Here is a 24358-nt window from a genome sequence, read left to right as displayed (position 1 = left end):
AACTCGTTTAATTCCGTATATTATATCTAGGCTAACCCTGTTCGTGTAGCGGCGGTAATATGAAGCCAAGTATGGATTAATTTGGTTTGGTTTACTTCATGCAGTCGTTTACACAGACATTATAATGAGCAGAAAAACCAAAGTGGAACGAAGAAGGCTAGCGCGCTAACTCATCGGGATAAAGCGTGACTGTTTATTGTCAAACAAAAATGAGCTAAAGTCATGTGATGAATGGGAGTAAGAGAGACAAACTCGTAATTAAAAACAGTCCAGTTTATAGGCAGATAATTGACGAATTCAAGATGTAACTCTGGAAGAATAAATTAACTGGTTTATCCGAAAAATAAAACAACCCATTTGAGCGTAAAATAAAATTAAAAACTACAGTCCACAAGATGTGTTCATTATAAATCAAGATTATCTTTAGTCTCATCTACATAATTGAGCTCATATGCTCTGTTATACTGCCTATTAATATAAGTTATTTATTCAACAAAATATGTTTTTTTAAACTAGAATTTTGTTTTCATTTAGGTCTAACTGTTTAAATATGGATACGTCAATGGAAGATTTGTTTTCCGATTTTGATAAATCTACTGTTTTAGTTGAGGCAGGTAAGTAAATTACAGCGAGCATGCTAGCGAGTCATCGATAGCTTCAAACTGTTCTGTTTTTTACAAGATCTTTTTTCCTCGTTTCAATGACATCAATTGATGAAGTAAAATGTGGACACTGGTTTTAGGACAATTTTCATACCACAAAAGTGTGTACCTAGCCGAATACATGCGTGGCTTTTTTGGCCAATAGTAATGACGTGAATTTTTAACTTATTACATATTTTTTATGATCATATATAATATCAAACTATCCAAATATACTTATAGGTCAGTCAGTCAGCTACAACGTAGGACCAGACACATATATGCATCGGTCTAAGTTGCCACACCTCATTAACACAACAAGATGAACACCAAATTCATAGTAGTTAATTCAATGGTGGTAATATATAAAAGAAAGGTCGCACATAAGAATATAATGCAGGAGGAAAGAATTAGTTCGTAGAAAGAAAGGTATAAAGCATATTATCAGCGTCTTCATCAAACAGGACTATGTCATCTGCGTATTCTAAGTTGATAAGTGGAATTTCTGGAAGGAGATGGGTTCCCGAAAATACAGACGACGAGAGCATTATTTTCAGCAGTGGGTCTATGATGAAATTAAACAGAAATGGAGATAGTGGACAGCCTTGCAGGACACCACCTGAGGTTGTAAAGTCAGATGGCAGTTCTCTATAAGCTCCCACTCGACTGGTAGTGTTCGAATAAAGAGCATTCACAAGGTCTACATACTTCTGAGGTACACCTTTCAATGACAGACACTGCCACAGAGCCTCTCAGTCTACAGAGTCGAATGCTGCTTTTAGGTCAAGAAAAACTATCATTGTCGGACGCCGATAAGCATGTCCGTGTTGTAAAACCTGACGAATAGTGAATATATGGTCGATGCAGCCACGACCAGGTCTGAAGCCAGGCTGATTTTCTCGTGTTTGGAGTTCACGAGTCTTAGTTAGGCGCCCGATAATTATTGAGGCTAGTATTTTAGATGCTATATTAGTCAAACTAGTCCCTCTATGGTTATCACAGGATGATTTTGACCCCTTCTTATATATTGGGACAGTGATTGTGCCCAGTTGGATGGGATTACGTCCAACTCTCAGATTTTAGCTAAAATATTAGTCAACCTAATCGCTAAAATTGGACCACCACCCTTAAAGACCTCTGGAGCAATCCATCTGGACCAGCCGCTCTTCCTCGTTTCAGATTACTTATAGCCTTTTGAACTTCAACTAGAGTTGAGGGACCTACTTCAATGTTCCATTCAGACTGTGTGGGAATGGTGGGTAACTGTAGAGTAGCTGAAGGCCAGCTAAACTGTTGTCTAAAGTGTTCCACCCATCGTTCTAAACGTCTGGACTGAGAGCAGATAAGAGTTTCGTCTTTTTCTTAGATTGTCTCACACTTGACTTCCTAATTCCGGTTTCTTTTATTGGTCTGAAGGGTTGTCTGGTGTTACCTACATCCGCTGTCTTTTTAATTTCCTTTGCTTTCGCTGCCCACCACTACTCACGATCTTTTCATAGATCTGATGTGCATATAAATAAACATACGGTACCAAACTTGAACTGTAAACCCACTTAATGAAGGTTATCTGTTCAAATTTTAATTCAGCTTTATTAACAGGTTTAAATCATCTAAATGTTCTTATAACATGCGAAGGTATTTTGGAACTCTACAAAAATGGTGTTTGCAATTTGTACACAGTAATCAATACGGATCGTCACATGTCTGATTGTTCACTTATAATAGCCACCTCTTGTAAAACACTTTCTAATTGTAATACGAGATTTTCGTTTTTTTTCAGTTACTATTATTTCTTAGTCTAAATAACTCTAATTTTATTAACTACCCATGTACAAGACAAAATGTACGTTATTTGTTGGATGCACAGTTAGAACTGTATATTTTCATACAAAACCCATGGTACTACCAACAAAGGTATATATATATATATATAAATTTGCTGAGGCCACAAATAAACCTGTAAATACCATTATTTTTTTGTCCGTGGACTAACCCCGAAGGTAATACTTCTCTTACTTCTCCTGCTTGGGGTGTTATATCCTATGGACCTGGTAATATATCACGTGACTTTATTGCCAATTAGAACACCGGCTTATATGATTTTTGTACTGTGCCAGATCAATGACGCATAAACCAGTACGAACAGCCTAGAGTCTACTCTGGGTTCTTATTTGTCCTCTGATATAGCAGCCTCTCTCTCGCCTTACCCAGTCGATTCAGTTCAGAACATCAATATCAGCCTCCGCTATATGAATCATGTACTTCAAACGTACACAGTTTATATACAAGCAAATCAGACCACATCATACCATAAAATATAAAATAACAGTTATACAAGATTAGTATAAAAGTGGCTGTGAGTGCTAGATACTGTAACCAATAAATCGGGAATAAATAGTATAATAGTAATCAATAGGTCAAATAGAAGCTTATAATGGAAGAATATATATATATATATATATATATATATATATATATAACAGTCCTTAAATCGATCCTAGCAGTTACCATTCACTTAATCTTCTTTCGGGTGTAACATGAAGCTCAAGTGTAAAAAAATTCCAAGTGACTATGAAGCGATTCGGATGTCAATGTCAAGTTTTTGTGTACCATACGTATCATTTTAATTATTGTTCCTGATTTGCTCTCAACTTGTAAGGTATAAATAAAACTGTTACCCTACTATTATTATTATTATTATCATTATTATTATTATATACTCATTGCCTTCGCTCGATCATGTTAGACATGCACGTCACACTATTTTCTTATCGATCAGCCACAATCAGTACAGGACTTGGGAAAAGTGCGGATCGATCCAAGCTGTAATATCGCATTAACATAGCAAGACAAAATTAATAAGATGAGAACATCAAATGAATTGAAATGAACATAAAAGGGGTACCTTAGCAGTGCTCATCCACGATCTCGCCCCGTGAGATTCAAACTCAGGACCTACCAGTCGTCCAGTGCTTCCAGGTTTTCCATGGTGGTCTAGCTTCAATTGACTCATGAATTGAACTGTAGAGTTACTAAAATCTCCACAAACTCCCCTCTAATAAAAGGAATATTTTAAAAATAAGGGAATATAGAGTATGGGAGGTAATGAATGAAAATACATTGTCATCGCTGCAATCTATTTCTGGAATGCCACCTATGTATATCTTCAACCATCGGGCAAAATCTTCTCGTAGACCCCTACCAGGTAATCTTCGTTCACCAATGCGGATGAGACTTCCAGGATGTGGACAGTCCACTTGACCGTATCACTCCCTATAGCCATTTCTTTAGTTACACAATATCTTTTATTATTAAGTGACTGTTAACCAGTTGAACCATTCACCAGGTAGTTGAGTGTGAACTACACTTTAGGTGCAGAGGCTACTGTTACCACTCGATTTCTCGAACCGAATCATGTGAGGTGGGGTTCGAGGCTGGGATTTCTAAGTCAAAAACCGAATCCCTTTACCATTAACCCACTGCTCTACTTTTTTAATGATTAGTTTACGGTAATTTGCATTTGTTTTTTAGTGAGTTACTACATCAAGAGTTCTTTTAACGTTATAAATAAGTAAACAAGTCAGCGAATAATCCTCCTAGCCTTGCCGTTTCTCATGAATTTTTATGGAATGATACAATAATATTCTTAGTATTAATTTTTAGCAGATACAAAGAAAAATAGTACAGAAAAGCATGACTTAATGGTACTTACTACTGAGACAATAGGCAATGAAACTATACGTATCGAAGGTGTTTACCAAGCTTCTACCCAAAGTCTGTGCTTAGTCATTGAATTACATGAAAACTCTTCGTAAGTCTTTTTTTATTATATTTCCATATATATATATATATTATATATATATATATGCAGAGATGATCAATTTCTGCTGGACAAATACTTTGATTACAATTAGGTCTGAATCAATTTCCTTTTAGTTCACAATTCAGCGTTCCTCTGCGTGAACATTGAAATACAATCGCTACTTATATCTCTTCATTTAATGATAAATTTTATATTCCTAATTGTTGTATTATTTAAGTTATTCACCAAGTTACTTTTATTTCATCAAACCGACATACCAACTAAGTCTTCTTACCAAATGAAAACAAATTATTAGATAAGGTTAGAGGTTGAATAAGTTATTAATTGACAAAAAAGGGATCAACAGTTTAAGGTATTTATGTGTGATCACTAAGTCAAACTTAAATCCAGTTTGGTTAACTTTAATTTACATAGCTATACTTCATTTCTATTCCATCCAGGCAGTAGGTCCCTATCAAAAAACTATGCTAATTTATATGTAGTTGTGACTGAAATGGTGTTCGTGTTCTAGATTTTCACTAAATTTTAAGCTAAGTATCATGACATTAATGACCACACTGTTAAGCGTTTTATTGCTTCAAACAGCCAACGGAAGTTCCTGAGTTTAATTCTTGTTGATGATAACCATTTTTTAGATATTCAACTGTTTAAATTTCATCACGAACTGAACTTGTGACGAGCGTTTAACCTTTAAACTACTGAGTCCACATCTAGTGATTCACATCTTTAGCTTTGATCAACTAACGACCTTGCAAAACCATCTTCCAATATCGTCAATTGATAACTACCTCACACCTGATATAATTAAACTTCATGGGTGACGGCTTCTCACCAGAACTCCAAGAATAATCACCCCTCGGAATTAATCACTAATGAGCACAGTACTATTATTAATATTATCATGACGGGTTTGTGGAGACTGTTGTTTTATTTTTTACATCACAAACTGTGTTATGTGATAACTATTTCAAATGTTTTGTCATAGTAGTCTAGTAGCATCTAACAGCAACTAACCGTTAGTGGGTGTCATGATTCACTGTCCAGTATTCCTTGACCATTATACTTCACTAGACTCCTCTCAGATCAGAAGAAGAATTAACAACGAACAAATATATATTCCATTAACGTGAACAACAAATATTCAGCTGTAAAAACATTGAAATTTACACAAGAATCTTCTAACATCTCAATTCGTCCACCAGCTCTGATCAGCTGAAAGTGGGCCGATCAGCGCGTTTCGACTTTAGCTTGATCACAGCATGCAAACATCAGAGCTTTATCCTACTAACTGTGGAATATACATGTTTATATGGTTTGTATTGATACTTTCTGTTGAGATTGGGAATTAAAACTAAAGCTCAATAACCCATCTCTTGTATATACTACTTGCTTCTATAATTTAGAACCCTTTTGTTTTATTGATTTACTAAACAGAATTGACGTTATTCATGAAAAAATCTCTGTTAATAATACTTTATCTTATGTAAAATTTAATTTCAGGTTGTCTAGCTGCATTAATTTGGAAATTCCATACCAGTATCCCTCATCGAGCACAAATTTATCAGAAACGGAGAATATACCAATTCATATTTGTACTCTTTGCGATAAAAATCACTTTATGAACATAATCACTTACCCACAACATCAAACTTCAACGGTATTTGCTGATTTATCCTCCACATCGTCATCATTCTCATCAATATTCGCCTGTTCTAAACGCTTTATTGACATTCTTTGTGACATTGAAAATGAAGATATTAGAGACAATCCTGATCTGGTTCGATTATGTAGTCTTCCAAATGGACTAGTCTATGCTATTTGGTATACAACTATGGATAAAAAACTTCATTGTTCAGTTGCATTTCCATTGTCATGTTGTAAGCCAATCGTGACTTGGGCTTTTATTCGTAATCCCGCAGCTAATTCTACAGTGTCTCGTATAATTGACAATACATTGGCAGATAATCATTGTACTCAAATTGAAAACAATACTGTGAATGATCTACTTATTGGTTTAACAAAAGATGGTGAAGGTATAGGTGTTTGGTTCGATTCATCAGAAGATGTTTATAACAAAAAGTTCGTTCTTATTTGTTTATTTCCTGATTCGATACACAATTTTGGCTGGTGCTAAAAGTAGATTGGAAAAATGCTGGTAGAAGCTGAGCCAAAACGTAACATTAATCTATGAAATCACTGAATATCTATCTAAACCACGTTAGTAGATCCAGACTATCTGGTTGGGGTCCGCGTGTCTATCGTGACCTGTGGTTGATGTTGAGCCATAGGGCTCAAAATCTACTACAATGTCACAGTAGCACTCACTGTGTTGACCTTTAGATCTTGATTTTCAAAATGAGTTTGTGCTTTTTATTTCGAAAAGTCATTCTCATCGTCATAAATTTTCCATCAATATTACGTATAAATAAATAGATCATAATCAGTATTCTGAATTCGATTGTCATAATTTATTTACGTTATAAATTCAATAAAATGTGAATTTTCGAATAACGTGTACTACCTGGGGGGTTTGAACTTGTCATTTAGTAGAGTATCTTTCCTGAAAAGATTCATTTTATTTTTAAAGGTAAATTTCGCGGGTAAACCGACCTTCAAAGATTGACTAGATATCCAGACAATACTTGACATTTGTGTTCGTTATAGTTTGGAACTGTTAAACAGTGTACATTCAAGGTCGTACACATAAGATGATTAATCCCATGAACTTCAAGTTCTTATAAATCTAAGTAACATAAATAAAATCAATCATTCGGTAAAGTTGTTGATCTTCATTAACTGTAGCGATTCGTAACTGTTTGATTCAATGAGGTACACTCAGTCGTGTCAATCGAGGAAAATCTAAATACTGTTAGAACAAAGTAAGCTTAGTATTTCCGTAATGGGTTTATAACTAGCTTATTTCTCGTGCAAGGCTGTGAACTATAGACTCGATAATACAACTGAAACCTCTGGTTTAGAAATATGGGTGAACACTGATCACAGTTTGATATAGAATATGTGGAATTCGACTAGTAGTGAAATCCAACAGGCGCGTTTCGTCTTATTTGGGACTTGCTAGCTGCATGTACCTTATTTACCTATTTGAACACACGGTGGGACCAACATATATATGTGCCACACAAAGTAATTATCATCCAGTTTTTGTGTGAACTGGAATACTGTTCAGGTACCCGGACCATAACAGGTGATTTCCTGACGAGACCATTCACCGAGCATTTCACTTACATGTCTAATCCACAAGGTAGTGGTGCAACGTTGGGAGATGCAATCCCATACTAGCCGGTCACCAATAATATGTCCATTTGTTCCCTCAGGGATCTTGGAGCTCATGTGCACCATTGTTTTGAAATCAGAGTTTTTCAACTCACCCAGGTGGACCCTCCGTATCCATAAACCTGGTTTCAGCGCCGGACTTTCGGTGTTTATCCTCCCAATTTCGTGAACAACACCCCGTCACGAGAAGGCAGTGAGTAAGACATCCCTGAAAATGGCCGTATACGTATAACCATGTGAGCATTTCTAGAGGGAGTGCGGCCGTAACCAGAGTTGACGTTTACCTGGAGACTCGAACCCAGTGCGGTTCGCTTCAAACGCCATTACGTTATCCACTTTGTTACTGAGTCCAGGTAGCCACACACTTGTGCAACGAGATACGGTTATATTCAGCCGACGAGTTCCAAGTAGGACGAAACGCGCCTCCTGGATCCCGCTGCTATACACACGATCTATTCTATATCAACCTGTGTCATAATGGTTATTTCGGGGAAGTTCGCACAGGATGCACATAAGCCAACTAAAACTGATCAAATTTTAGTCAAAATATATTGATAACGGGATAAGCCAGATCATTTCAGATTGAATTGATCACAATGTCTCCTATACTTCTACTCTCTGTAAATTGTGGAACGTCTTTATATCATCCATTACAATGTTGCTAGGTTTCACGTGATCCCCCACATTCCTCTAACCAATTTTCCTCATGTTCTTGTTTTATAATTCACAACACGGATTAATCATCGTTAAACGACCACTGAATATGTGTTTCATCCTCGTATGGAATGACCCAGTAGTGTAAATTTATCACCCCACCGGGGATCAAGCCTTTAGCCTTCATTTTTCGTGGTGAGCGCGTAATCTTTAGACCACGGAGTCGGTCTCCAGTAGCTTACATCTCTGGCTTTAATCAGTTTGAGATATTGTGCATATATCATCCACTGCTATTTATGAGCGACTGTCACATGCGACATATTTGCCCCCCCACTAGTGACAGCTCTTCACTAAAACTCCAGGAATTAACCCTGGAAATTAGCCACTGGTCAGCATATGATTGTTATTGGTATTCGTATCCTGTGAACATAGTTTTTTACACTTTACCATTATTCATATTTCCCAAAAGGTTTAATTTTTGACAGATTTAATTTACTTGCAATACAGAGTCCTAAACATCACTGAATTCAGTTTACCCCAATCACCTGATCCAATTACAAAATGTCGTGCACAAGGTTCATGGCTCCATGTGATCACTCAAAGTGGACATTTAATGTCAGTACATTTCAGTTTACAATTAAAACAATGTAATGACAATAATAATGGTAAATCAACAAGATGGAATTTGTTATGTCAATCAACTAATTTTCCTCGATTACCTATTCATTTATCACCTGTGAATAATATTGAGCAATGGATAAAATCGTACCCAAGATGGCGTAATCTTAATGTTTGCGACTTTACTCGTCTGGCTGGTTGGTCGATAAATTTTTATTTGGTTTTTGATTTTTTGTTTCATGCCATTTAAAATGTACTTTCTAGATTTCTTCGGTATTCTTTGTTCTCTGTGTGTGTTTGTGTGTGTGAACACATATAAGTCATCCAAATTAAAAAAAAACCTATTTTGTTCATAATTCAGTCAATCATATACAAAGTACAACCTTTCATATATGTGCATCAGTTCAAGTTGCCACACAAAATTATCTCAGCATGATGAATTAATCAAGCAAAATCTCATAATAGTAGAAGTAGTAACAGTATCAGTAGTAGTAAGACGATTAGCTATAAAAGAGGGAAAAAGTTTAGGAAAATGTTGAGACCCAGGATCTAACATAGTAAAAAGTGAGTTTATCCACACCATCGCAAATGATTCTAATCCATGTCACTCAATGCCCCCAGAAAGTGGTTGTAATTATCGTGAGGATCACAACCAGGTAGTCCTCATCTATATACATAATACAGTTCAATTTTCAATGACCTCATGGACTGATGCTACACTTTGTTTTGGTCGCCCCTAACTTTATTTCAACCTATTCCTACACCAGATAACATCTCTCATCGAGATAGATGGTGTTTGGCATGCGCTATACATGTTCTAACCACCTCATTGGATGAATATTCACTGCCCTATGAATCGGTTTGCCATCCTTACTTAGTTCATTATGTCTAACGTCGGCCTTGCTCACTCGGTGGTCCCAACATACATGTGTAATGCTTCGAAGGCATCTATGATTAAATACTAACAACCTACGTATATCCTTAGTTCTAATCGGCCATGCTTTACACTCATAAAACAGAAGAGAGCAAACTGCCTTACACTATACTCGTTTTTAGTTGGCAGACGAACGTCTCTCCCATACTACAAGTAGCGTGAGTTGGTAAGAGCCACTACATTTCACAAGGTAATATTTTCTAGTTTAGGCTCTTTTTCGACGTTTCTCTACGGCTCCACGATTTTCAAACTTTATACTTTTTGTTATATATGCTCAGATTATTCGTTTTTGATCGTAGATTGATTCAAAGCATCACCCACATATGATTGAACTATGAAGTGAGTGGTACTGAGGGCAGGTGTAGGGTACTAGGTAAAGACGGTGAATCTGTATGATCTTCACAGAGTGTGATGTCTGGGCATGTCTAGTATATTCACTAACCATCATCTACACCATTACAGAACGCTAACTGGTTTTGAAGTAGATTGGAAGAAAACTATGGGCAACCAAGGTATCATCTCACTCCATACATTCAATGACTGGAGGTCTAGAAAACCTAGACTGTAATAGGCAGGTTAAATATGGAGATCGACGCCGTATTGCATAACTTTAAATCGCTACTGGTTGTAGTTGCTACGTGAATATTTTCGTCGAGTCTGCCTGTCATGACAATCAAACTAGTTCGTATTGTAGATGGCATTCGTCACTGATGATGTCAGTTTGAGCACCACTAAGAACCGAGGAGCACTAAACGACTACTCCATCCTAGAATGCGACTCTTCAGCAGTGCATATTGCGACATACCCAAGGATTGAATCCACAACCTTCAAGTCTCATGCCCAGCCTTTAACCATCAGATCACTGAATTGAGGGACCCAACGATATGAATTTCCAGCTCCAATCAATTCATGATATAAAGTAATTAATATCTTTCCATGGTCTTTCGCAACGACTGTTCCGCTCCAGATTAGTCCTTCATAAAACCATCTAAAATGGCAAGTAAGTAGATTAGGAAAATATAAATATCATTTGTCAAATTGCGCGAGATCTCATATTTTTCCAGGAACTAAATGTTTAAAGTCCTGAATCCCTGTTTCAAAGTCCACTCTACGTACTCCATTCCAGAGATCTGGGCAGTAACATCTAACCCTCACGTAAAACAGTCAGTCAAACATAGTCCACACGATGTCAAATCACTTGGACTAGTGAACATAATACAACTTTATGGATAGAGTTATGAGCCCGAGTAGATCAATTATAATCCCTCAGATCATGAAGCTGGGTAGTGCGGATCCAACCCCACAGGGTGTATCAGTTCCCTTGGGATTGCATGTACACTTTGCTGAAGAATGATAACTAGTGTGAAACCTATATCTAAGGGTTTCCCACTTACTACTACCTTCAACCAAATAACAAAACAATCACTCTCAAAGTCTACTTTTATAAAACATTGAAGTTGATTGCCAAATTGCATTAAAATTTTTTTCATTGGTATGTCGTATTTGTATTAATGTTATTATTATTGTGCTCTCACTGTTTTAATTTTTCTCTTTTTTGTGTGTTTTTGTCTCTCCTTAAACTAGACGGTCATTTGGGTAGTGTTGATTCACGAGGTTGTAAAACACGTCTAGTTGATCTATTATCTAAATCCGAAATCGATACTCCTGTTAATTATACAGAACAACAATTGAATCAAACATTCATGGAATTAATCAAGACAAAATATCAAATGAAAAGTTACTTAGCATGTCTACTTCTACTAAACCGTTTGAGTAATTTTAAGGTGAATATAGACAAAAATGATTGGTCTCAGTCCCCTTTAGATTGTAAAATCTATTTGACATCATGTCGCGCAGATCATGAGTCAGGAAGCCAATCACCCTTGGAATTGATTGTTGATATCACAGTCCAGGTAAATTGATCTTTGTTAAATATAAATTTGAAATAGGTATTTATGTACTGAAAATAGATATTTCATGCCTTTCAGCTTACGATAATATAGCTTTCTGTATTCTATGAGATTAAATTAAAAGTCAGTATTAGTTGAATAGCTGTTAGCTAATATAACTATGATATGTTTAATCTATTTAATTCATCTTGTTACTGACCTCAGCTTTTCTGTGGAAATGAGGCTTTACCCCTGCATTGTATTTTTCGATTATCTAGTTATCCTCAATATAGAGTTGTGAAGATTGTTGAATTTTTTATTGATATCATGAATCGATCAAGATTAGACTACCATTGAAAACCTGGGAGCACTAGACGGCCGTTTCGTCCTAGTATTGGACTCCTCAACAGTGTGCATCCGCAGTCCCTCACAAGGGACTCAAACCAATACTGATAATTACCTTGTGCTCACTAGTGACTAGCTTGGAGAGGTAATTCTCCAAGTTCTAGTGAGAAGCCATGACCAGTGGAGCTAATCCGTGTCAGGTAATGATAAGTATCTATCTCGAACAATAGAAGATGGTCGAGCGATTTCGTGAATTGGTTGGAGTTAGACATTAACACCGTTGGGTGCCGGCTCAGTGGTCAAGAAGCTAAGCGTTCGTACATGAGGCCGAAGGACCTGGGCTCGGATCCTGTGAGCGGGATCGTGGATGTGCACCGCCGAGGAGTCCCACATTAGGACAAAACGGCCATCCTGTGCTTCCAGGTTTTCAATGGTGGTCTAACCTTGACCGATTCATGATCTCCATCAAAATATCTAGTTATCCCTTGAACAGTTATACTTAACTCTACTCCTCCCGAATAAAGACAAGAATTTAGGGGAGCGATCTAATGTATTCCAATAAGCTGAAACAACAAAATATACCATAGTTGTTAGATCCTTTTTCAAGGTTTCCAGAAGCTTAGGAAACGCCAGGAAATGTTTTATCGAGATAAGATTAGATAGATGCACGTCAAAAACATCCGAGGAATGAGGGATCACTTGTCACTTTTTGATTAGATAATTACTTATACCGTTAATATATTTCGTATATTATAGAAGTCTAGACTCACACAACTATAATTACACTCAATTTTCTGTACATGAACTAACTTTAAAGTCATGATCTTACTTTTCCCCCTTTTCTTTGTTTTTCGGGTTGACGTGTAGAAGTATTTGAGAGTTATAAGAAGCAGCTTAGGTGGCAATATTAATCTTTTCAGTAGCAGACTTATCTGTAGCAAAAACCTCCGAGTGTAGATGTTAACTTTACGTATCAGTCTTCTAGCATCTTATTGATTTACTCATCGACCGTGATTAGTTGAATATGAGTCACTCATCCTGTTCCAATCAGTGTATGGAATAATCACTGACAAATAAACTACTTTTTACCTTATTGCTATAAAATTAAAAAATAGCCCCCAAATGCCCTGGTACTGCCGAGAGTGGGGAGAGTCCACTCTCCCTTTCGAAATGCTCTCACATGGTCATGCGTATATAGCCTCTGCCATGGAAGTCCTACTCACTACCTTCTCGCACCACGGGTGTTGTTTACGAAATTGAGAGGACGAAAAGCGAATGTACGGCGCTTTAACCGGGTTGGTGGACACGGCGAGTTCACCTAGGGGAGTTGGAAAACCCTCATTCCAAACCAATGGTGCACATGGGCTCTAGTATCCCGAGATAACAAATCCCGTATGAATCAATCGTTGGTCATCGGCTTACATGGGACTGTACTTCCTTTCGATGCTCCACTGTCTTGTGGATCAGACCTTCAGGTCAAAGGCTCCGGGTTTGGCTTCCTAAGAAAACCATCTGTTTCAGTTTGGGCATCTGGGCAGTATCACAGACCCCCTTATACCAATATTGATGTGTTTAAATAAAATAAAATAAAAAATATCTAACAGGAGAGCAGAATTATGACACTTTAAAAGAAATCATTTAAGTCACACTCTACATTTTGAATTGTGTAGTGTAGTTGAAAAAAAGCAACGAAATATAATGTAGGGACTCACCATATTCTGCATATACCCTGTCATTCTCACCTTTTTTTAGATTTACGAAAAGAAGTGATTGTATGGAATCATTATTATTGTTATCATTATTATTATTATTCACCTTCTTTGTATGAATACTCTTCCTTCTTATGGATTCTCATTCAAAGAATACAACAACTGATGACAATCTAGAAGAAAATATTAATGAATTATTATTTCATTCTGATTTAAACAAATTTAGTCTCAATAATCTGGCACAAATTATATTATTCAAATCATACATGAATAATAATAATACAAAGAATTATATCATATCTGATTATCTTGAGAAATATTTGTACATTGTTATCAAAATAGAAGCTGTTAGAACTGACTATGAATCGTCATCGTTGACATCATCATCATCACCATCATCATCGAATATGAAGGATTTAATCACAGATGTCGATAACAACGTGGTCAACAATCATCATTCACTTGTTTACACATATAGAGAATTGTGGTTTTCATCACCGATAATTAACAATAGTGATAATTCCAAGTGAGTGAATTATTTTGTAAAATGTATTGTCAATGTTAGTATAGTGAATGCTTGTGAAGAACGTTAAATTTATATATTATTTACATCTTTAAGTAATTATAGTATAACTAAAAAAAACCATCGAAAAGCAAAAAGGATTGGAAAACAGTGCACATCAATGACCTCCCCAGAGGTCAAGACCTTCAGACCTTGTGGAGAGCGTTTAACTTGATGACCATTTAGTTGGAATACTTCTGGGGAGTTCTGTGGTAGGAAGAAATACTATTATCCAGTTCTTTGTAGTTTTTCATGTGGTGAGGCTTTTGTTCGTGGACGACCTTTGAGCAATGCCAAACTGACCTTGAGAAAATTTACCTATCTACTAGGGTCTAAATAAGGTCTGAAAAACTAGAATCGAAATTTACAGTTGAAAGTCAGGGTTAGGAATTAGAGTTAAGGTTTTCATCATGAGCTGACATCGACTATAATGCCAAAATGTTATTCAGCCATATAGAGAAATAAATTTTATGCCAATACACAAGACTTGTTATTTTAAATCTGGCTGGTTCGTTCATAAGTTACAGTGTTACCTTCCATGTTTATGTAGCTAAAATTCAATCCGTGGTGTAAACCACATTCTAGAAATATGTATACAGTATCACGTTTATCTCATATTGTTAGCTTCTTATTACATTACACTGGTATAAAGTGTGATAGCTCTACTCTCAATATTACTTCTATGTGTTATAACGCTCGATTTTTCCGTCTGCACGAATGGGATGCTAATTTGCCTTAGACGAATATCTACACTAGGTACCCTCCCAGTATCTATTCTACAAGACTTCAACACAACTCAGATCAAGAACATGTGACTAGCCGGACTAGAACGTAAGTATACTTCTACACCAAAACCGACAACAATCACAATAATAATAGAGGTAGGAGAATATATAACTCATCCAGTACCTGTCAGACTATATATATATATATATATCCATTAAAATAACACTGTAATAATTAAAACTTTTCTTCTCAAAAACTGCGTAGATTACGACGTTTTATCATTCCATCAGTAAATTGGTTACAAATATTTCATATGACTGAATTGAATAATTCTTCACTCTTTCAACAAGATCTATTGCCTACTACTACCAACAGAATGTTCTCATTTGACGGTGGTACACTTCGAGTGGATGTTCAATTAGAATTTCAACCACCAATATTACCACAATATTTATATTGTTTCAATCAAAAATTATTCAAAAATGTAAAAAAATTTGATCATTCACCAATTTTTGTAACAATTGGTCATTGTTGCCTTGATTGTTTACATTTCCTATATCAAATAGAAAATAATTCTTTATTGAAAATTGTTGAAAATGAAAATCCTATGAAGTTCATTCATACAATGCATATTAATATTAATGATTCAGTGTTTCAATCAATCATATCAGGTAGACTATTGTAGTTTTCTTTTGTAAAAATTAGCTAATTTGATAGTTTTTTTTCTTTAAATTAAGGATTAATCTTCGCTAGACGGTCTCTGAAGGAGGTTCCCAACATCCAGTAACTGGATCACATTAGTAATGGCTAAGGTTTGATAATGTATGTTTTAAGCACGGTGACAATAATTCAACAAATGTCACTATCTTGAAATGCTTGTTTCCATTGCCTGAATATATGCTATGAATGTTATGCCAGTAAATTTCAATTTGTACATTATTTGCCCGACGCTGAAACTAGGTGGGGAAAGTTTAGAGTTGGTCAACTTATGACATTGGTGAGGTATAAAAGAAAGCTGTATCGGACTGGCGTCTGTTTGTCCCTTGTTCGAATCCGGAAGATGGTACAATTCAATGGCTTAAGATATCATCAGAAATAACTCAGAATAGAAATTAGTGGTATACCAGCCATAGGTTTCTTTTACACTTTTTATAAAAGTGAGATGAACTCCCTTTCTTGGTTGTAATTTAACTGAGTCATACCCATTATTACATAATAATCTTGTTCACTAATTTTTTGATTGTACACTCCCCTCTCCCTCCTCTATGTCATCAAAATTTCATCTCTTTATTTGTGTATCGGTCATACTTATTTCGATGCTCAGTTATGTCAAACTTTGTGTTTTAAACCAATAATAAATAAATAAGAATGTCAGAAAGGGGTTTTGTGGAGGTTGTAGTAATTTATTAGTTGAGTTCATGAGTCAATTAAAGCTAGACCAGCATGGATGTCATTATGAATCAAAGTATAACACCAGATAACCCTTTTAATCCTGTAGTTTGGATCTCTTCAATGGTCCACATTCACATAAGTTCGAATCGCAGACCTTACAGTGACCACGATAACTTTAAGCCTCAATGAGTTGCGGCTCAACTATTAATATTTCCAATTTTATCTAAATTATGGTATACCGCGGTCACCGACTTCTTTATCATGATGATGTATCCGTGTCAATTCTAACATGGTTGAATTCTAATATACTTCCTCTTTCTCATTAACATGTCAGAAGTCTAAACTCTGTTCTGTCTTTTTCAGTTCAATTAGTCAGTTCTCTTTTTTTTAATCTGCTTTGATGTAATACTTTTAACTCCAAGTTGAGTATATGAATCCATACTTTGCTACCTAAGAGTAGAAGATACTCGTAAGTTACTAGTATTTGACCACAGATGTCTTAGAAATATTGCTCGCATCTGCTGGGATCACCGAGTAAGTAATAGTGAGGTTAGACACAGGGTATTAGGGAATGATGATAAATCAGTTGATGAGGTCATGAATCTTCATCAACTGAGATGGTTGGGCCACGTGTTACGTATGCCTGAACACCGATTACCACGACGCGCTATGCTGACTAGTGTAGGAGATGGTCACTAACTTCCAATCTGAGCCATGTTGGCAGATGCAGACTACTTGGTTGGGGTCCGCGTGACTATCGTAACCAATGGTTGGAAACTCTAGGTGACATGGCTCAGAATCGATTACAATGGCGTAGGTGTATACACTCTTTATTATTTATTTATTTAAACACATAAATATTGGTACAAGGAAGCACGAGATAAATATGCGCCTCACAAATCTCATTTGATTTGTGTGAGGGATGTGATACTGCCCAGGTGCCCAGACTGAAGCAGGTGGTTTTCTTAGGGGGCCACACCCCGAGCCTTTGACCTAAAGGTCTGATCCACAAGACAGTGGAGCATCTTAAGGAGATGCAGTCCCATGGTAGTCGGTGGCCAACAGTTGGTTCATACGACATTTGTTCTCTCAGGATACTGGAGCCAGTCCATGTGCACCATTGGTTTGTTATCAGGGTTTTCCAACTCCCCTAGGTGAACCCTTCATGTCCACCAACCTGGTTAAAGCGCCGGACATTCGCTTTTCGTCCTCTCAATTTCGTAAACAACAGTGATGCCACGAGAAGGCAGTGAGTAGGACTTCCCTGGCAGAGGCTATATATTCGCGTGGCCATATGAGAGCATTTGGAGAGGGAGAGCGGACTCTCCCCACTCGGCCGTACCAGGGCATCTTCCCTTAAACCTTGAGATTAAAATAGCTTCATATCTGTCTTTCTTCCTGTACTATATCCTGATATACAACCTTTTTTTATATATTACCACCACAAAATTAACTACTTCTATGAATCCGGTGTTCATCTTGTTGTGCTAACGAGGTATGGCAACTTGGACCGATGCATAAATGTGCCTGGTCCTACGTTGTAGCTGACTGACTTTGCTACCGGATTGTATCGCCAAAAATTTATTGTTTTCAAGAAAGATTGACATAATTTGAAGGCGAAAAAATAGGAGTCAATAGAAAACTATATTTTGTAGTTTACACCACGGACTAACTATAACTCTAACCGACCATTAAGAGTCATGAAGCACTGGAAGGCTGTTTCGCTCTAATATGAGACTCTTCAGAATTACTCCAGCCTATTAATTCGATGGCCAGGCGCTTTCCACGAAGTCTGAAGGTCCTGAGCTCATCCTTGGTGTGGGTCGTAGATACTCACTGCTGAAATATTTCATACTAGAACAAATCAACTACTCACTTCTCCCTCCTTTTAAAGAATATCTAGCCCTAGTCATTCCCTGACGTAAACTGCAGAATCCGATAATAAAAAAACCGTTGTTGGAATTTCTAATCTCTTATTTTTGCATAGTTTATACATTTCTTGCAAAATCTAGCATACGCTACCCTAATTTCTCAATATTTTTAATTTGCATCGTTCACTAGATATTCATTTTGTTTATCAACTGATTAGTAATGGCATTTACGTAGGAAACTTATCAGCTATGATTGTTTGATCACTGGTTAGTGCGTGAATAAAGTAATGTTTTTCTAGTCCTTTAAGTGCTGAACGAATTAGATTGAAGTTGCGATGTGACCAAACTATGAAATTGGATAATGTGGGTTTTGATCCCACAATAGTCGTCAGCTTCCTCAAAATTACGGGTTATCCTTTGTTGACGAGTACCAACCAGCATAAAAACTAGATCGAATAGGGTTTCTTGCCGACTACCTTGCAAATTATCTAACACACTTATAGACTTATCATTTTTCTACCTTCAAAGAAATCAACCAGTAACCTACATTCTGATGAATTTTCTTTTATTCAATGCAATGAAAAGTAGCGAACTATTTGTTTATACTTGTCTGCACTGTTTTCCTCTCTTTCCATCTCTTGACAGATATTTTCAAAAATTCCATATCATTCTCAAGTAATCATCATGAAAACTTCCTTAAATTAATGGTGAAAAGTAATAATAGCAATAATGGCCAATTATTTTACTGTTGTTTAACACATCAATCTGTCAAATTTGAATGGTCTGTAAATTTAGATCCATTTAGTTTTAAACAGGAGAACAATAAAGAAGGGGAGACAAGTAACATAGACAACAACAATTACAGTTCAAATACCTGGTGTTTTACGATATCTTCTATTTGTTTACAAACATTATGGTCTGTGTATAAAGCTATTGAGTTGCGTCAGAAAATATCACTACAGAAGGTAGGTCTCGTTATCTTATAACAATTAGTATTAACCCATTGTTGTTTTTACTTGCAGATTTTATTGTTTGACTAAATTCCGCACCGATATTTTATAAGATTGTCAGCAGGAAACTCTGATTGAACTGGGTTTCTTGATAATTACCATTGTTAGTAAAGCGAACCTACATTCTTACAATGAACTGATATTTTTGTGGAATTCAAACTAGGATCACCAAGCTTCACAGTCTGAGACTTTATCAATAAATCTATTTCCCCAAATGCCATGGTACGGTCAAGGATGAGGAGAGTCCGCTCTCCCTCTATAAATACTCTCACATGGCAACGCGTATACGGCCACTACCAGGGAAGTCCTACTCACTTTCTTCTCGCGGCATTACTGTTATTTACGAAATTGAGAGGATGAAACGCGGATGTCTTGCTCTTTAACCGGGGGGGGGTGTGGAAAACTCTGATTCCAGGGTCCCAAGGGAACTAATGACATATGAGCCTATTGTTTGTCACCGGTTGCCATGAGATCGCATCTTCTAACGTCGTTCCACTGCCATGTGGATTAGAAGTGTAGGTCAAAGGCTCCGGGTGTGGCTTTCTAAGGAAACCACCTGCTTTGGTTTGGGCACCCGAGCAGTATTCCAGCCCTCACACAAATCGAATTATTTCAACTTGATTGATAGATTTCGATCACCACTAAGGAGTAGAAAAGCATAATATATTACTCGCTACTCAATGATCAATCATTTTTAACTATTGTGTAGTTTGACTGTTTTTTCTCAAATCTTGATCGATTATTTAAGAAACTTTTCAATTATCTCTGTTGTTTTTCTGCGACTTCGTTTTATTTTTCTTCGCTTAGAATAATTCGATAGAAACTTTCAAACGTCCTACTGTTGAGCAACTTAGACTAGAATGTTCTATCTTAAAGGTAATTGTTGTTTTTCCAGTTTATCGATGATGATGTTTGTCTTTTTTGTTGTTTAGAGAGTATTCTAATTTCAGTACCATTTATTCCACTAAATACTACTTATTATTCTGAATGAGTAGTTTATAATAACAATAACACTTGCTTTATTCAATACCATATGTTTTATTACAGTAAAAAAAATTCTCAACAGCGTCAAATATGCGAACTTGCAACAAAATCCCAGTTCTCAAAGCACTGAACTTGTGAATGTTAAAAAATATCAAAAAATGATTACCAGTTGCCATTCATATTCATCTGTAAATATTTTCATTCAGTCTTGATCCAATGATAATTCTTTCTATCGCCGAATATACAGAATCACCGTGATGGTACTTCTTAAGTTTCGCAGTAATTAGATTTTTGATAGGTTGTTAACATTTGATGAAAGCATGTAATTATACTCAGTTAATGGACATAATTAGTAAATTAAACTAAACCTGAAATAGGAATATATATTTCTTTAAATACATATTTTGAAAAATGACGACCCAAATGTTCGAGCAGGTCATTCGTATCTGATATAATATTTAATTATCTAAATGTAACTCATTTACTAAATCCCTTTAAGTCTAAGTAATTGTTACGCCAAGACTATATAGTCTTCCTAAAATGCAGAGAAACGGCTTGATTCTATGGCTAGTTTTCGATATGAATAATTGATTTACCAAATACTACTGGTAAGTCACGCTTATTTGTGTCTATGAAGGTTATTGATGCTACTGAACAGAAGTAGATAAATCGGTTTTTCAAACCTGAGACAATCAAAACAACTTACGGTTTAGGATAATTATACTTCTGCCCAGATTATTATACTAAATCGATACAATACTTCAGTAAGTCGATGTGAGTATTTGATTATAGGTGTCTTCAGAGCATCACTAGTGAAATTTCGGACTACCGAGTAACCAACGCTAGGGTTAAGGATATTAATTTACTAGGTAAATATGTCTAATGGATTAATGAAGTAGTAAATTTTCATCAACCAAGGTGGTTGGGACATGTATTACGTCTTCGAAGTTACCAGCTACCTTAAATAAGGATTTTGTTTGGTGCAGGAATAGGTTAGAAGAAAGCTAAGGGTGGCCAAAAGTAAGACGAGTAACCAATCTATGAAGTTAATGACGATTGGACTGAGCCATGTAGGTAAGTGAAAACTACTTTATTGGGATCCATGTGGTTATCATAAACAACAGTTAGAGACTCTGAGTAAAATGGCTTTGAATCGTTTTCATTTGCGTAGTCACACCCACTCTTTGTCCTCCCTTAGATCCTGAGTATCCGAATTCCTCATAAATTTCTTTATTTCACTGATTTATACTTTCTTGAATCATATCTACGAAGCTTAATCCTTCCTATTACCATTAATACTGTTACTACCTGTGCTACTCCAGGATTTGCCCTGACGATTTCACCTCACTGTGCTATCGGGGGTATGGCAACTGGAACTGATGTGTAAACACACGTACCAGGTCCTATGTTGCGCTTGACTACCTGATATCAAAACAAGTACGAAAAACGTCGGAGGTGTAAAGTGGTAAAATGAAACGTCCAACTGACACAATAGAATTAGAAATAATTGTTGTAAGTATTAAGAAAATACAAGTACAATAATAAACAGTTAAAATGTATTTAGTTTATGTATATACTTGAAAATATACAGTATCGGAAAAACACATAACGCTATTGTCAAAATTTATTATATTCGAAATGATTACTGAATATTAGTAAGTAGTATGATTGATATGCTAAAAAGTTGAAGAGTTAGGAATAGAAAGTGCATACAAACTTTACTTTTAAATCATTTTTATTCATGAAAGTAATACACATTGGTGCACCTCACTGTGTTTTTTTTTCAATTTTTGCAGAAATTGCTAACTTCCCTACACGATATTCGAGAAAGTATTAGTAATAAGGATAATAATAATAATATTGTCAACGGTAACTACTTAACAGAGAAGTTATTACCGGAACCAAAGTGTACGCTGAATTTCCTTCTAGACTCATATTGTGTCATTCGAAAAACAGCAATGTCATCATCTTTATTTTATCAATGATGTTGAGGATGTATATTCTGTTGTATATATTAATGTAATCAAAATAAATACATATCATCTGTACATGTCTTTTCTGAATGGTATCATTTGATTTGTATTTATAACTAATGAATGATTGATTGAATTGTGAAACAGATTGGCAGAGGTTTCTTCTATAGCAAACATCATTAGAGCTGTATTTGTGGAGTCGGATATTCCTCAGACGCCTAAACCGAAGCTAGTGGTTTTGTTGGTGGGAAGCCACTCACCGAACGTTTAATCTAGGGGTCTAATCCACAAGTCAGAGCATCAAAGACAGTGGATGCCGCTCTGTGGTAGCGAATAACGGAAACAAGTTCGTACCTTTTTGGTTCCTTGAGGATCACGGAGCTCATGTACACCATTTGTTTGAAGCTAGGCTTTTCTAACCCATCCTCCAGATAGACCCTTCGTATTCGTCAACCTGGTTTGTTCACTGACTCTTGCTTTATGTTTTCTTACTTCCCTAAACAACATTCGAACTCGTGAAGTTAATGGGTGAGACTTCCCCGTCAGAAATTATAAACTCATGGACGTAGGAGAGCATTCCTAAAAGGATAGTGAGTTTTCTCTGTTCTGTACCATACGAATAGATTTAGGGATCATTCATTAGTCTAGCCTGTTTACGGAGTATAAGTTCCATATATTTGGCTTTAAACCGCACTGTATCAAAGCTACCTGGTTTTTCAAATTTTATTAGGTGGGGCAGGATTTGAACGTGTAAGCTATCGGTTTAAAAATTAATTTAAACTCTAAGCCGCATCATATCGTCTGTTTTACTGTCAACAGTGTATTAATAATTAAATCACTCATCTTCCAACTAGTAGTTATAGGTTGTCAGTTTAGATCTCACTCTTTCTATTTCGATTCGAACAGAGTAGTATCACCTGGCTCTGTTGCGACTGTGTGACTCAATATTAAATGACGACAAATTGCACTTAATGTATGATTCACATTAAGATTAATTAAATCGTTACTTTGTTTAATCAATGTTAAACAATTTGATGTGAGTGAACAGATGAATAATCTGTATTCGATGTTAGTTCTAGAATTTATCAACTTACTACATTAATTACACTACAAAAATAACCGTCCATTTATTCTGACCAAAATTTTGATTGCATAAAAAATTTATGAACTGGTTGCAATGTATAGTTTCTTTAAAAATTGTTGTGAGCATTTCATATTCTCATAGTTGAAATCATGAGTCAATTGAAGCTAGACCACCATCAAAAACCTGGAAGCACTGGACGGCCGTTACGTCCTATTCTGGGACTCCTCAGCAGTGTGCATCCATGATCCCGCCTCGCGAGACTCGAACCCAGGACCTACCAGTCTCGCACCAGAGCACTTAACCGATAGACCGCTGAGCCGGCATCCAACGGTGTCTGCAAAGGAGTCCCTAATAGGACTAAACGGTCGTCCAGTGCTTCCAGGTTTTCCATGGTGGTCTAGCTTCAATCGACTCATGATTTCACCTATGAAAATACTGAAATCGCCACAAAACCCCTTCTGATCCATTTCATATTCATCAACTGTGTCCAACCTCTTGATCATTGAGTTTTTGTTGACTTGTCAACTTGCTAACTAAATTATTTTTTACAAAAGTTTATTATCAATAAAAGTATTCAGAAAGAAGCACGTTATTGTTTACACGGAGATGTGCTATCATACAATGAAATGAATAAGTATTGTCGTATAAATCTATATAGCAAGTTCAATATTCTTTATTATATGTTTTTGAAGAAACTAGCAATCGTGATTATAGGGTTGTGAAGATTGTTGAGTTTCATTGAAATCATGGGACGATCGATATTAGACCGCCAACGAAAACCTGGAAGCGCTGGATAGCCGTTTTGTCTTAACATGGTACTACTTGACAGTGCGACCCCGCGCACGTTAA

At 36.2% G+C, this 24358-nt stretch overlaps 1 protein-coding gene across 1 annotated transcript; it reads left to right on the top strand.

Moving 5' to 3' along the window:
- Nucleotides 1–550: 550 nt before the first annotated feature.
- On the top strand, nt 551–22437 carry Smp_156750 (hypothetical protein; the record flags this gene model as incomplete). The annotated part of the gene is made up of 10 exons (XM_018794365.1): nt 551–614; nt 4308–4452; nt 5965–6543; nt 8920–9227; nt 11549–11877; nt 14321–14433; nt 15571–15866; nt 19104–19423; nt 20276–20344; nt 22249–22437. The coding sequence occupies 10 exons, from the start codon at nt 551–553 to the stop codon at nt 22435–22437; spliced, it is 2412 nt and encodes an 803-aa protein (XP_018648785.1).
- Between the last annotated feature and the right edge of the window lie 1921 nt (nt 22438–24358).

The sequence above is a fragment of the Schistosoma mansoni genome, chromosome 1 (genome assembly GCF_000237925.1).
Source record: "Schistosoma mansoni strain Puerto Rico chromosome 1, complete genome".
NCBI lineage: Eukaryota > Metazoa > Platyhelminthes > Trematoda > Strigeidida > Schistosomatidae > Schistosoma > Schistosoma mansoni.
Note: the sequence above shows the minus strand (reverse complement) of the source record. Positions and strands in the feature narration are given on the sequence as shown.